Source organism: Passer montanus, unplaced genomic scaffold, assembly GCF_014805655.1.
Source record: "Passer montanus isolate IOZ18808 unplaced genomic scaffold, ASM1480565v1 scaffold42, whole genome shotgun sequence".
Taxonomy (NCBI): Eukaryota; Metazoa; Chordata; class Aves; order Passeriformes; family Passeridae; genus Passer; species Passer montanus.
The window spans coordinates 678064-693090 of NW_024369041.1; the positions used below are offsets into that span (position 1 = coordinate 678064).

The 15027-nt window shown below is 38.8% G+C and overlaps 2 protein-coding genes across 3 annotated transcripts in view; one reads left to right on the forward strand and one right to left on the reverse strand.

The window, feature by feature from the left end:
- The window catches only part of TSPAN14 (tetraspanin 14), a 35259-nt gene extending 30191 nt beyond the window's left edge, over positions 1 to 5068 (forward strand). For both annotated transcript variants that reach the window (XM_039719663.1, XM_039719662.1), the window contains exon 9: positions 1445 to 5068. In XM_039719663.1, coding sequence (XP_039575597.1) covers positions 1445 to 1516 — 72 coding nt within the window. In that variant the 3' untranslated portion in view covers positions 1517 to 5068. The remainder of the gene's footprint in view (positions 1 to 1444) is intronic.
- The window catches only part of LOC120507259 (rap1 GTPase-GDP dissociation stimulator 1-like), a 32317-nt gene continuing 21900 nt past the window's right edge, over positions 4611 to 15027 (reverse strand). The window contains exons 9-13 of the mRNA XM_039719661.1: positions 13464 to 13589; positions 10316 to 10455; positions 9313 to 9439; positions 8145 to 8273; positions 4611 to 6939 (exon numbers count right to left, since the gene is read on the reverse strand). Coding sequence (XP_039575595.1) covers positions 6806 to 6939; positions 8145 to 8273; positions 9313 to 9439; positions 10316 to 10455; positions 13464 to 13589 — 656 coding nt within the window. The 3' untranslated portion in view covers positions 4611 to 6805. The remainder of the gene's footprint in view (positions 6940 to 8144; positions 8274 to 9312; positions 9440 to 10315; positions 10456 to 13463; positions 13590 to 15027) is intronic.

Genomic DNA, 15027 nt, shown 5'->3' on the forward strand with positions numbered 1-15027 from the left:
GTAATATGTAGTATACAATTATTATCTAAAATATTCCCTGTGTTTTAATGTCATTAAGGAGGGGGTATCTGCTGTCTGCTCCATTAGATCTGAGCTCCAGCCTTCTATCACAAACCTGAACTAAGATACAGCCTTGTCCTTCATGCTGTAGGTAACCTACAGTGGCTAGCCTAGAGTGGTTGTAGCATGCTGCTCAAAAAGGTTGGGAATGTAAGAGCAGGGAAACAGGTCATCAGGTTGCCAATGTGATGTTAGCAGAACTGGATGGGAGATGGTGACTTCTGTTACCTCATCAGTGCTTGGTGCATCAGAGAGGGAGCTGGAACTCTCAGTAAAGCACATTACACTGCTGCCTTCAAGGTGGATGCTGCTTTCACTGTGGCAGTTGTTTGCACTGTGTTAATTTCTATGCTATGAAATTCCTTCATTCAATGGTAAACAATAAACTTTAAATTCTGCTACAGAAAATATTTTCCATGTAATTGACAATAGTTGAGTATAGAGTACTAGCAAAAGACCTTCCTTCAAGCCTGGTAATGCTGTCCTCTGTAGTTTAGGGTTTGATATATTTTTATCATCATCTACTGATAATGCTTCCATGGGATTGAGAAATGCTATGCTAAGAACAGCACCTCTTCTAGGAAGATGGTCAAGACACAAAGTTCAATCTTTTGGCAGTGTGTTGATTGACAATAACTTGACAATGTTGTTCTCTATTTGTGTCCCAAGGCTCTGTAAAACCACTTTCAGTTATTTGTATTTTCCAATTGGATCTTTTTTGTGCATTAAGCTATTTAATTGTGGGGCTGAGAATTAGACATAACTTGACTACATTTAAATGACATCTTTTAGCTTTCCAAAAATTCACCCCAGTTTTATATTATTGCTCAGAATGTTTTAGGAAATTTGCTGAGTTACAAGTTTATCCTCAGTTTGTAAAGGAAGATTTCCCTGAGAACTGACATGAATGTTAAAATTTCAAACGTCTCTGAATAATCTGGGACGACTATGTTGTCTGTGACGAGAATTTCATTTTAGCACAGGTAATGGTACATTCTGCCTGTATTTAAAAAAATTGATCTGAAAACTGCCTGGGTTGTTATTCAAATTGTGGAACAAATGCAAATGTCTGCTTTGCAGCTTTAGCAGTAGGTAAGCATGGGTGTTTATGACACTCAGACTTGGTTAAGTGGATTTGTTCTAGCTCTAAGGCATCTGAAAAGTTATTATTTTGAAGGCTGCTGAAGTTTTACATGAAAGCATCTTTCTCATGAATTTTGTTACCTGCAGGATTCTGTTGCCTTTATTACCTTTTAGTAATAGCTATGCTTTGATGGATGATCTTGGCTATGAAATGATATCTGAATCTGCCAACAAACATCTTGCAGACTGGTGCATAACAAGTATTTTATCTCACAAAATGGTATATTTTTTATCTTTTTAGATTTTTGGGATTTTCCTAGCCAGGACATTGATTTCTGATATTGAAGCTGTAAAAGCAAGTAATGCCTTCTGAATATGAAAGCAGACCCTTGTTGCAAGACAGTGTATGTTAACATTATTGATTGGACACCAAGGCAGAAGAAAAGCACGGACTGTGAAATACTCCTGTTGTTAAAAGCCTTATGTGGATTTTTTTTATCCTGCTCATGGTTTCTGTTAGAAGCTGTTACAAAAAACAATCACCAAACACACACTGTCTACCTTTTTCTAACAAGACAACTCAGCACACCAGCGTTGATCTCTGAGGAAGAAATGGAATTTCCCAAGACATTGGCAGAAGAGATTTTAAAGACTGCAGCAGGGAGCCATGAAACTGCTGTCAACCCTTGAAGGATTGCTAAGAAGATTGTTCTGTCTTCACTCCTGTCTTCTGTCTTAAATTGTAATCTTTTCAAATGTCTCATGCTGATTTCTTCAGAACCTTGCAATCATATTAATCTCTCCAGTAGAGTTTTCCAGTTGTTTTTGGCAACATATCCAGGAATCATAATTGGAAATTGGGAAAACAATCACAAAATGTCTAGATCTTCAGTTGATTTTATGTTGTGCAAACTCCACGCTGTTTTGAAAAATGCAAGCCAGCTCCTGAGATGAGAAAAACCTGACTATCTGTAGCATTAAGTCTTACAAATCTCCATTTCAGGCAAGAGGGTGTAAAGCTCTGATGCTGTTTCCTGTCTGAGAAAAATGTAAATATTCTTTATTTATAGAAGAAAAACCTCTTTAAAAATGCTTATCCTTTCAATGATCAGTAATATCTTTAAAAAGTGCTGTCTGCATACACTTCAGAATGCAGCTTGTTTCAGTAGGTAGCAAGCATGCTGTGCTAGCTGTTGATGGCTTTTGTTATTCCTCTAGTTTCTCTCACAACTAGGTTGATCTTCACAAGTCTTAACTGCCGCTGCTAGGACTGATGAAAGACTTACAAATTCAGTGTTAATCCTTACTGAAATACGGTTTTAAATAAGGAGGTACAGATTTAGCAAAATATTAAAGTTGTTGAATTTTAAAATCTTGTACAAAGCTATTGAGCCATCAGTTCTGTCTGGTTCATGGTTCAAATGTGAGTCAAAATGCAGTGAAGCAGAATGATTTCTTCAGTCATTTTCTACATCAAGCTGAACTAGTCCTTCTTATGTCAGGGTTTTCATTGTAATCAAGAGAGAAGTAAACTCTTCTTCCAGTCCTCCCTTTGTGGGGATTAGTAGATGGATCTGTAGGTCAGTAGGAGTTCCAGTCTCTTCTGTAAGACTTTGGTGTTGTACCCTTAGCTATAAGGTGAAAGTCTGTGGCTGAAAAGTTTTTGGAAGTAGCTGTCAGTCTTACTGCAGGCCATATAACTAACATCATTTACTGCTTCCAGTGACACCAGGTTTTTCAGGGAGAGCAGGTTCACTTACAGTGCCTAACACAGTATAAATTTTAGAAAAGTATCTATTTTTATAATGATATTTTACTATATGTAGTGTGCCTGAAGGATTTAATACTTGTATTTCTAAAGTGTATGGCTTTCTTTGGAAGCCAAGCTTTTAAATATATTATGTCCTTTTTTTCTATTATGCATGTATTAACAAACATCTCACTGGCAAAAGTTGATCAACAGTAAGAATCTTTGTGTGTCTGGTGGATTGTCCAGACATCCTTCTGGCTTGTAATCTGTGAAGCACTTCAGACAGTGCTCATGTGTACTTCAGCTTTCATAGTTCTTTTTCTGGCCAGTGATTGAGACACAACAGGAAAAGGAAGCTTGTCTAAGGATGGCTGATTTCCTTACAGTAGCAGAGAATAGTCTGCTATTAACTCATCTGAAAACCTGGAAGTAAAATGGCTGGAAGTACACTGTGACTTTTTAAATTTGGTATACAACAAGAAAACAATAGCAGTAGATCACTGAGGGGAGAGCAGGAGGCGTTTCTTCTGTAAAGCTGTGAATTTGAGGTCTGTATTACCTATTTGTTGAATCTGATCCATGAGGAGCAGCCAGAAATGTGTGATTGTACTACAACTTACAACTTGGTAAGCAGCAGAGCTGTGGCCAGCAAACTTTGATTTAAATTCTGGTGCTTAAAACTTTGCAACACCTCATCAGCCAATTTACTTGGCTAAGGTTATGTGTGGTAATCTGATGTATGTAACATCAGAGAAGGACGATTGCTATTTGGAGCTTTTTGGTCGTAAACCATTGCATTGAAAACACCAGCTAGGGAGTACCTTTCCCTTTGCCAGTTTTTGACACAGCCAGCTCCTGATGCTGGGAAGGAATTCCAGGGATTTGGTGAAAATCATTCTGGTGTCAAAGATGGCCGTGGAGTTCATGCACTGAAATTAGCTGCTGACAAGAGCCAGCATTACAGATTAGGATTCCAGGGTCTGCAAATCTTGCCAAGTTACCTGAAGACTAATTAATCCTTGGTTTTTTTTATCAAGTACTGTTTGTATGCAAACCAGAATTTAACTGAAATGTTGTTCTTAATGGCTTTGGCCATATTAACACCAGCCTTTATAACAGTGTTTCAGTTATTTGGAACTGAATTTGAGAGAAGTTCAATTTATTTGATGACCTTTAAATTCATGGAGTGATTTGTCTTTTTTGCCACTGTGGATAGACTTCTCTGTGCTTATTCAGTATAGTTTTTAAAATCCGGGGGCTCTAGTTTGTTTTACCTCTGTATGTTCTGAAGTACACCCATATGTGGCTAGTGTAATTTCAGATTTGTAATGGGAACACTTTCTACTTAGTTTTATTTAGCACCTTCTCTGAGGACCTGCAGTGACTTCATGGCTAAAGATTTAGGTTATGGTCTAAAAAAAGTCTTGTCAGCAAAAGTAGCTGGGTGTGTGAGCCTGCCTCTGAAGCCCCAAAGGAAAAGTAATTCAGTGATCTCACTGAGAGGTTTGATACATTGTTGATGTAGAGATTTCAGCGGTTGCATTTGGAACGAGTTCACCAACACTACAGTGGAACCAAGGTTTTTCATGAAGATGTCAAAAGAGGTCAGACTTGAAGAGCTGGACTGAAGCGAACTTCAATGTGATCACTTTTATTTCTCAGAAATGAGCACAACTTACTTCCGTTAAGCAATGTATGAATGTGTCAGTCTGTTTGACAGTGCAACTGCCTCTGGCTTTATTGCTATAGCTGCATTTGGACTCAGTTTCCCTGTACATGAAGAGGAGGATGAATATCAGCACTGAAAAAAGTGCAGTGACCAAAGGACCTTGGGTTGCCTTGTGAAAACCTGAATGTTTCTTCCCAAGAGATCTTTAGCTTTGGTGAGCTCATGCAGTGCCATGTGGACAGATTTGTGCTTCCAGTCCATGGAGCTCGATGTGGCCATTGATTTATGTGTAGAATTGCCTTGGGTTTTGTATCCCCATTCCATCCTTCCCTCTTTCTTCCCCTTACTACCTGTGCATTGTCATGCAGCTTGAACATTGTTCAGCCAGTGGAAGGGGAGCTCCTGTCTCCTCTTCTGAGATGGCTTTTCTGAGTGACTTTCAATATATTTTTTTTTCTCAAGCCTTAAATTTGTTTAAATAAAATTCAATATTTTCTACTCCTGGAGTTTGATTCCTGAGATTTGTTGCTTCCAGTCACTAATATTTCACTCTCGAAGGTTTAGACTGGCTACTGAGACTGCAGTTTGTGGATAGCTCAGAAATGGTGAAGGCCCAGAGGTGCTTGTTTTTTTTGTATTTTGCTGAACTAATTCTTGGTATTATTTCTTTTCTATTTGGGCTGTTGACTGATAAGACTGATGCTTTTCTCTGCATTTTTAATGGAAAGCCATGAGCAAGTTAAGAGCTGCAGAATGATGTAGAGCAACCATTAAATCTCTGGGCATCAAAAAAATTTACAAGTGCTGTTTTTCTTTTCTCCTATTATGTGGTCAAAACTTGTGTGTTTCTCAACAAGTGTCACTTCTCTTGGGTGGTTTTATGAAATTCTCTTTCTCAAGGCTACTCCTGAGAGTGATATTTGGTGATGAGTGTCATGGGCTAAGTAGTGTTACTGGGTTTTGCAAGTGGGAAAGTTGTCAGGTTTTGCAGGAACAAAATTGTCATGTTTGTTTGCAGACATAAGCCAGTTGTTCTCAAATTGAGAACATGAAGCCTTGTTGACTTCTAAATACAGTCTGCTTTATAATAGGTTTCTGAAGATCAGTGCTTGTTTTTTTTCCCAAGAGCTTTTCTGCCGGCTAAAAAAAAAAAAAGAAGTAGTTGCTCCCAAGCTTTTCAGTCTCTACCTCTTCATTGTTTTGTATTTGATTTTCTAGGTCTGGACAGCATGACTCTGCAATGTACCTTCAAACGCTTCAAAAATTTCCCGTAAGAACAAGTGGAATAGAATCTGTTACCTTCTCATCTAGTGACCTTTTTAAATACAAAAGGATTCCATAGAAATGTTCAGAGATGTTTGTCTTACTACATTTCTTCTTCTTTTTTTTTTTTTTCATTATCTGAAGTAAAACCAAGGTTCTCTTACGGGTGATAATGGAATGCTGGCTGCCTTCACATCCTCACCCCTGCCCACTTGTAATTTCTGACTGGCTTTATTTCTGTGTCTTGTCCAAGCACTGTGTGTTCCCTGACTGTGGTTTCTTGTAAACTTTGCTTCTGCAGAGTCTCATTCCAGTAGGTGCAAGTCTGAAATCGGGACAAGACTGTAGCCTCAAGTATTTAGGAATATAACTTGTGGCAGGAGCAGGTAGAGTTTCAGAGATGGGCTTTGAAATTGGAGATTGAAGGGGGAGTTAGCTTACAGATGGTTTTGGTTTTGACATGTTCACCTAACAGCTGGGCTCACAGTGTCATTCACAATGAGAATGATGTTGAATTGGTGCCAGTTAACCCTTTGCATTGTTTAAGCTACAGCTTTAATCTAACTCATATTTCAGTTTGCATGATAAAAGCTTGAGATTTTTATATAATTATTTAACAATCCCATCGATACAAGAAGAATTGCAAGTGTGTATCCTAATCTCAGAAAACCAAGCCCCTGAAAAATGTATAACAAATGGTAATTGCCTGATCTTTCTCCTGTGATGTTTCTTAACCCCATTTGCTTGACAGGACTTTTTCCTGCTGTGTGCCAGTGGCTCGGTGAGGAGCAGCAGTGGTGCAAGTACCAGGCCAAAGAGATGTGCTAATGAAGAGTTTTTTATACACAGCTTTCAAAGCAGGAGCTGCACCTGAGCTTCAGCAGTGTTGGTTGTGCAGCAGCATGACAAATGCAAGGGTTGCAGAGCTGGTGGTGTATGCCTCAGCAGCAATGGTGGCTTGCCATGTGGGAGATGGGAGGTTAGTGGGGTGTCTCTCCTCTCAAAACCTGTAATGTTGTGATGGCTTCCTTCACCACATCTGCACTGCTGTGACTGCAGAGTTGCTCGAGGGTGTCTTTGATCTTGTTCTCTTCTATTTCTTGTCTCAGATCACCTGAATAGGAGATGAAATTATGACTTTTAGTTACCTGCCATGGCATAGTGGCTCCCAACAATTGTTGTAATGTAGAAGTTTGGAGTACTTGCTGTTCATAATAAGCTGCTTCAATTAAAACATTAGTTTCAATAGATACCCTTTCAGCCATTGGAAGTATTGGCTGGAGTAAGGTTTTTTCTTCCTACTTGACTTCTGAGAACTGATTGACAGAAAAAAGGAAATTTTGAAACTCTAATACAATTTCTGGCACTTGTTTGCCTGTATGCTTTTTGCTACCATTTCATATTAGTAAGATTCAACTCTTAGCCTTACAGTTAGTCTATAAAATGCTAAGTACATACATCTCTGGGAAAAGCCTTATAGATCACATCTGTTATGTCAATACTTCATAGCAGCACTGAAAGCTGCTAGTTCTTTGTCCTTATTCCAATATCTGTGTGGCAACAGGGATAAAATAGAGAATACTGCAAAATCCAACTTGTCTGTCAATACAGGATTTAAAAGGCAGCTCACCTTGTCATCCATCCTTGCCCAAGTAGAATTATTTTCAATTTATCTAATTTTTTGTGTTAAGATGTGAGAAACAGCCACAGGATTTTTGGACTCCTGGTTTCAAGGTGATCATTTTCGTTTAGTGCTACACATCTGGGATAGTCCCACCCTGCTGGAAGCATTTGAAATCTTCCCTGACCATGGAGTGAAACTGAAATAGAGCCCTTCACATGCTTTACTGAGTGTCACTGTGTGAAGGCAGCATTGCTAAAATGGCTGCTTTATGTCAGCTTCTGGTTTGCTCATAGCACAGGCAGAACAAATGTATGCCTGCCTATGAGCATGGTACAGACTCATTCTTTGGACACAAAAAATGTGGGACTGCCAGGCATTTGTGCATAGTGAAGTTGGACAAAGATGCTTTTACTCCATGACTCTAATTTTGCTATTTTGAGACTTGGTTATGTCACTGACTCACTGGAATAACGCCTTCCTCTCCTTTTTATTTTGTTCAACTAATGGTTTAATCAGCTTTTCATAGAGAAGGAAACTACTTGACTGTGATTTTTGGTGATCAATACAGAATGAACTTCTAATATTCTTTACTTATTCACTGGAGCATTGCAGGCAGCATATTTTGGTAACAGAAACCACTTGTTATCTTCAGAAATACTCATCCTTCCCTCACAGACAACTTAAAATGAAGTTACCTGAATTAAGAAGTCTGCACAAAAGGCCCAATGAATTGTATTTCACCTCAGGACTTGTGTTATCATCTCGTAGAAGTTTGTGTAAGCTTTGAACTAGCTGCGATTCTTTAAAAGATTCTTCAAGAGTTTCTGAAAAATAAGCAAAGAAATGGTAACCCTGAGGTGTTATCTGAAAAGAAACTATAAAGGGAATATGCTTCCTCTTTTAAAGGAAGTTCTGGACTGGCTTCATTTCAAACTGGCTATACAGGGATGTCTGGAGCATCTGTCTTCTGCACTGAAGAATTTCTGTGCTCTTTTCTGTACTGAATTTCTTTACTGTCCTTATTCCTGAAGACAGGATCAGTCTACTATTGACTGTGTATAGTTAACCTTGTAGTAAATTAAAACCTGCAGTCTTCAGTGCTAGAAATGTTGATTCCCATTAGATGCCTAAATGATTTTGAAAGTTTTAATGGTAGACAAGCAGCAAAATGGACTCTTCAGTCTTACATGTTGGTAAAGGAAATTACAAATTTCAAGTTTATTTTTCTTTTCAATTTACCTTTTGAGGTACATAGATTTCTGTGGCGTCTCTTTATTGTAATAAATTCAGACCTATTTTCAAGTTATACAGGATAAGTCTGAAAACATTTGTACCTAACTCTGAAAATGAGCTCAGGAAAAGAAATTTGAATCTTTACCATTTTCTCACTTGCTTTATTTGCAGCTTCTACAATGCCTTTTTATTTATGCTTCTGCTTTATTCTTTCCTCATGTTTGTTTGAAGATTATTTCTGCTACTTACAGTCTTCATTGACTATTTGAGTATATTACTTGTCCTTATTTAGCCTTTATCATCTCATTTTTATCTCCATCACCTTCACTTTCCCTTTTTTTTCTTTCTTTTTTTTTTTAGGTTTCTAGCATCATATTATGCTGCTCAAATAGTACCTGTCCATACAGCATGATAATTTGACTCTGTTCTAAATAAGAAAAACCCTTCAGGCCATTCCCAAAGCCAATTGATTTTATGATCTGAATGGTGACAACCTTTATTTCATGCTGAAGAGCTAAATCTAGACAAGAAATGTGCTTTTTCGTACATGTTACCTAGAATTAACAGCATGACAATGTTTCTTAATAATTGAGGATCTTGCACAGATAACTGCTTTTAAGAGGAAAATACCTAAATCAATGGCAGATGCTATTGCCAAGGCATTCAGAGCCTCATTCTGCATGGCAGCATGTTCACTTGTTGTCATGGAAACCAGATGCTTCACTCCTTGTGCTGCCTGGATGGCTTTGACCACTTCCTGTGAAAGCAAAGGTAAAACAGATGGAAATCTAATGTAGGAATGCAGTAGAATGAAGAGGGAAATGAGATTGCACCCTTCAGCTTCTGAATACAGGGAAATAATTTGTTTGCTGCAGTGCAAACTGACAATATTCAAAGACTAGGGATAACATTGCTTTTGGCACTGATCATACATGTCTTCTTAGGGCTGGTCTAATATACCTGGAATATCTATACTTAGAATTAACTATAGATGCATATCTGTAAGATAAATGTATATTTTGTCTCATTTCAATTTGTCCTTATTCCACTCTTTCATTTCAAGCTGTCAAACTAGCAAGGATTAGTTTTGCTTTATCAAAGCCTGTGCAGAGAGTATCTACTTTAGTCAGTACCTCCATAGTAAAACATGGCTGGGATGCTTGTGTGTAATAGAACGATTTGCAAAAAATAGAGGCCTGTTTGAAAATACCAGCATGTAAACATCATGCCAGATTTGTCCATCATGGATGAGTGGGCTGTTTGGAGTTTCCAGAGGAAACTCCAAAGGAGTTTAGGACTGCTCTGGGTAACTTTTACCATTTTAATTTGAAACATATTTATGGCCATAGAAAAGCTTTACCTGCTTATTACCATTTGTCAAGCCTTATTCAAACAGGGTCAGTGTTGACAAGTGACAGTAAGTGACCATGGTGCTGGTTTCTGTGAGGTGTCTGTGCTTATGGAGAACAGGTTTCCCCCTTACTGGTATTGAGGCAGACCAGAGAGGCTGTCAGTGAACCTTCATGGTTTTCATTATAAAGCTACACATGCTGTTTAATCCCTAGCTCTTCTACAAGCTTTAAAAATACTTGAGAAGGGTGCAGTAGAAACCTGCAGAGTAGGGTTCTGGTACCTGGGATCTGTTGTGGTGCAGGATGGATGCCAGCAGCCGGTTTGCCTCTCTGCAGATGCCGCTGCGGTCGCTCACGCTGCACCACTGCACCAGTCTGTTGAGCAGCAGGGGGTCTTGGCCCAGGATTTCGGCTGCATCAGCTGAAGAGAAGAGCATCACCAAGAGGCATTCAAAATCAGACCCCTCAGTCTGTCTGCCACAGGAATGCCAATGTACAAGTAACTGGGGTGGTGGACCTGTGCTCAGCAACCTTCAAGAACTCTAATTGAAGCACTGAGCTTTTAAAAGATCTTGGAAATATTTTCCAAAGGAATCATGCAGGGGAAGGACAAAATAAGCTGTGTCAATAGACTAATTTTAAAGGGGCTGCTGAAGTAGGGCTTGAAATTAGCCCATTCTGTCTTTGAAAACAAATATTCTGCTGTGGCACTTCAGGAGGCCCATCCCTTTCCCACTTGGCTTTTGGCACTTGTACTTGGAGCCCTGCACAAATGTAATTGTGGGCTCTTGGGAGCCTGTTTATGCTGTTTTGGTGATAATCCATTACTGTTGGCAGTGTGGGAAGCCAAGTCTTAATACAGAATAGCAGCGTGTCAGTAACTGGATGACCTGAGTCTTAAGAATGTGTTGAACCATGTGTAAGGCGTTATCAGAAATTCCCCTTACTGTGGAAGAGCCCTTTAATTTGCATTTCCCTGTGTTTCAGAAACCCTATCTCAAGACTTGCTAGAAATATTAGTGTCTGTGGTTGACATTTGAAGAAACCTCACTAGATAACTTGTCCTAGGAAGTGGAACTCTAATTATGTGAACATCTGTAACAAGGTATAGGTTTGATAGAGGCATCACCCTGCTCCTGTTCCTTCAGCTGTCCCTTTCTCTGTGCACTGCATTTCTTTTGAGATAAACTGGAAGAACCAGATGGAGCATGCACCAGAAGGTCATTGTCAATAAACCACAAGATTGCTCTGGATATTTTCCAGAAGCTGCAAGTCAGCCTATGCTCTGTTTTGGAGAAGGGAGATGGAGAAGTGCACACACTTTCTTTTTAATTTGTCCAGTATGCTAAGGAACAATCCACATTTCAAAATCCCACAAGGAATCTGGGAGCTTATAGCCTAGCTGGCATATTTTGTTTTGAGACAAGAGTTACTGGGCTTTCAGAGCTACCTGCATGTTATCTCCTGTAACACAAGACTCTTGTTTCTAGTCAGATGTTCCTAGTTAGTCTGCAGAGATCACAGTAATCCAGCTTAGTACAGGAAGCTGAAGTAAGAGGCTGGAGGATGGAACCAGTTTAAGAGATTTGTGGCGAAGGTGGGTTCTTAACTCAGTTTGACAGGCAGTAGAGCTCTTTGAGATAAATTCCAGTTAGTTACTCTTAGCAGGAAGACCTTTTTACTTACAATTTATTCAAATTTGTCATTTTATGAGGTTGAACTTTCAGTTGTGCTGGAAGTCCTTTGGCTACTGAAGTGCACAAATTATTCTGCTCCTCTGAAGCCAAATGGTGGAAGAACCAGGAGTTAACAACTCTTTAGAGTAATGAAGCTGACAGATCTGCCTGCAGTTTTCTGTGGTTAGGAAGAAACCTGCCTCTTCTAGTCTGTAAGCCTCAGCATGCCTGCTGATAGTCAGAGTAATGAATTTATACTAGATAAGGCAATTAATTAATTTAGTGTGGACTTCTTAGTAGATGTGTGTTCATCAGAGTTTCAGACTGAGTTAATTAAAGGCAATGTTAGCTCGTGGGTAAACAGAATAGAAGGTAATTAAAAGTGGGAGAATTGTGTGTTCATAGGTGGGAATGGATAAACATTGAGTCTCCTACATTTTATTCTACTTTGCATTTTGATAATTAATATGTTTGATTCAGAAGTTGTACCTTGTGCCAAATTATGACTTTGTATTAGGGCTGGTAAATAAAATTTTAAAAGATAATTTAGTGTTTGATAATTTAGATCTATGTTACTATGTCTCAATTTTGAATGTTAAATGCCTTGTCACAATTGAGATATATCTTTGGTGAAATGACCTTACAACAACTTCAAAGCCTCAGAACAGGAAGATGCTAGGTTTCTATGTGTCTTGCAGTGTTCATTTCCTATCACAGTGAAATGTAAGTGAAAACAGCTTTTCACTGGACTGCAAGTAGTGCAAATTAATAGAAGAACTATATCTAAATTTTGTCATGCATGTTAATTTGATAAAATATGCAAATAGTTCTCATATTAAGTGGTGTCTGCAATGGAGTGCAGCATGGAATGTAGCAGAGTGAGGTTTTATCCTCTTCCATGTAACTAATGAAGTGATGTCTGTAATTGTTCTATGTCAGTTATCACTTCTCATCACAAAATGGTCTTAACTATTGTAGTTTTAACATATGTTATTCCTGCATATCAAAGAATCAGTACTGATTAGTGCCCCAGAGCAGCTGCTCTGGCAATGTGAAAGACAATACCAAACTGCATGGCACTTGTTTTGTGTCCCTGTCTGGTAAGAGCTAAGCAAGCCTAAGGATAAATTAAGATATTGAATTATATCTTAATGTAATTCCAACATTGCATTTTAAGAAACATGCACAATGATGTGCACAGAAAGTTTATTGTTGCTTTTGCATACCACCTCTGTGTTAAACTGACAAGCAGATAATCCAATATATTATCATGAAAAGTAAATTCAACATTTGAGCCACATGAGCAAGAGAAAACTGGCAACATGTTCTACCAAAGACTGGTAGAAATTAATTTCTCCTGCCTTGCTCCACTCCAGCTCCCTTTATTCATTTTGTGTTCTCTAGTTTTTATTGATTTGCTGTCCTGTGATTTGACATTAAAACCTGGCTCTTTTTCTTCACGCTCATGCCTTGCTGCTTTGTCTCTGGTGAAAAACATCTTTTTAGGCCTTTGCCCATTCTCACTGACTGCTGCAGATTTGTTCCATGTGGTTTGTTTCTCAACTACCTCTGAGGCTGACTGGGGCAGTCTGGAAAGCCTGCAGCCTCTGGCAATAATCTCTGCTGGAAGCTCTCCAGATGGAGTGGAATTGGGTTAGCAGGACACTCGGCCTGTAGTCTTGCACAGCTTGTTTTGCAGGGGAAGGGAGGAGGGGAGCTCACGGCTGATCTCACTGAAGTTGCAGGTGCCTACCTTGACCATCTGCTAACATCCGTAGTGTCCCGAGGAGTTTAAACTGCACAGGAGGGCTCTCCGACCTCAGAAGCGCCTCGATCCGCTCTGCGACACCTTCCTCCAGCATCTGAACCTTGCTGACAACTAGGAAATGGGAAAGAGGGGTTGATGTGAGGCTCAGTAATGGCACAAACATCTGAAAATGTAGATACAACTGTTGTGAACGGTGTGCTGTGTTAGGCTTCTAGTGAAGAGTCCAACTTGTTAGCAAGCTCAGAAATTAAGTCAGGACTACCTGAGTGCTTAGACTTTTCTTTTGGGCTAAAACTTTAATAGGAGCTGCTCTTGGGTATGTTTGGTCACTTTTGATCTTAGCCCTGCTCAGAACAAAGTACATAAAACACAGCATTGTTATTTCTCTTCCTTCTTCTAGTTGTAATAGTTTATCTAGTTGTAATACTTTATCCTTACACTTACCCAATTGCTTGAGGAAGCCTGTTCTGTGCTAGCTCATCTTAACTGAGCTGGGGGGCAGAAGTGATTTACTCAGCCATATTTCTAGGAAATGTATTTTCTCTTTGTATTTGAGCTCACTCATGCCCTGTTGTTCATGGCTTTGTTTCTGTGCTTTCCTTTCCTCATTTTTGTGTCTTTCCTCCAGTGGTTGGTGCAGTAAATCCCTTGTAATAATCAGAAGCTTGTCTGCAAGGAGTCTTAATACTGCTTAACTGTGCTACCAAAAGCTGCTCCCTCCAGAGCAATTTTTTTCCTATCTTCTGCATATGTTTGTGGGGGAGTGGTGAGGAAGATTGGACAGTGAAATGGGGGAATTAACTGCTATATCCCTCATCTTTTTATTGGGCAAATTGAAAAGCACATCCTATTAGGTAACTTGCTCTTAATGTCCTTGTTCTTCAGTGGCACAGACTGACTCCTTTTACTAGATCATAATGACTTTTTAATTTTTTATAAGCATCTGTTATCTTTTAAGATCAATGCTTGAATTGAAGAGTTTTCCATGTCTATTTCCAAGTGTTCACCCATATTTAATTCATGCTTATGGATTTCCACTCAGTGTCTTTCATTTTTCTTTTTCAGGTAGCAGATTATATTGTTCAAAGTGATAGAGTTTGTGTTTCCAGAAGTTAGAAAATACCTAACAGATATTACAGATATTTTTATGAATTGATGACAAAAAGTATATTGTAGGAATAGCATTTTAAATGTCCACACACTTGGAAACATCTAAAATGGTTTGTAATGGACTTGAAGAAAACAGATAATCAAAAAGCCGAATGTTGATATTTTATAATTGATTGAGCTTTTGAAAATGCAGATTCAAAGAATATTAGGATTTACTAGTTCGGTATAATGTTAATGAATATTAGTGTTATAGAGGAGGAAGTTGGACATCCCTACCAGGTGTCTCCACCCCATTCTCTGTATTTTAAGCTATGAACCCTGTTCTGATTTTTTTTTTTTTCCTTGAGCTGTTGTGTGCCGTTAATAAGAAACTACTTCAGCAGCTGGTAATGAGATTCCACTTTATGATATTTAAACTCTTGATGTAGATGAGGAACTC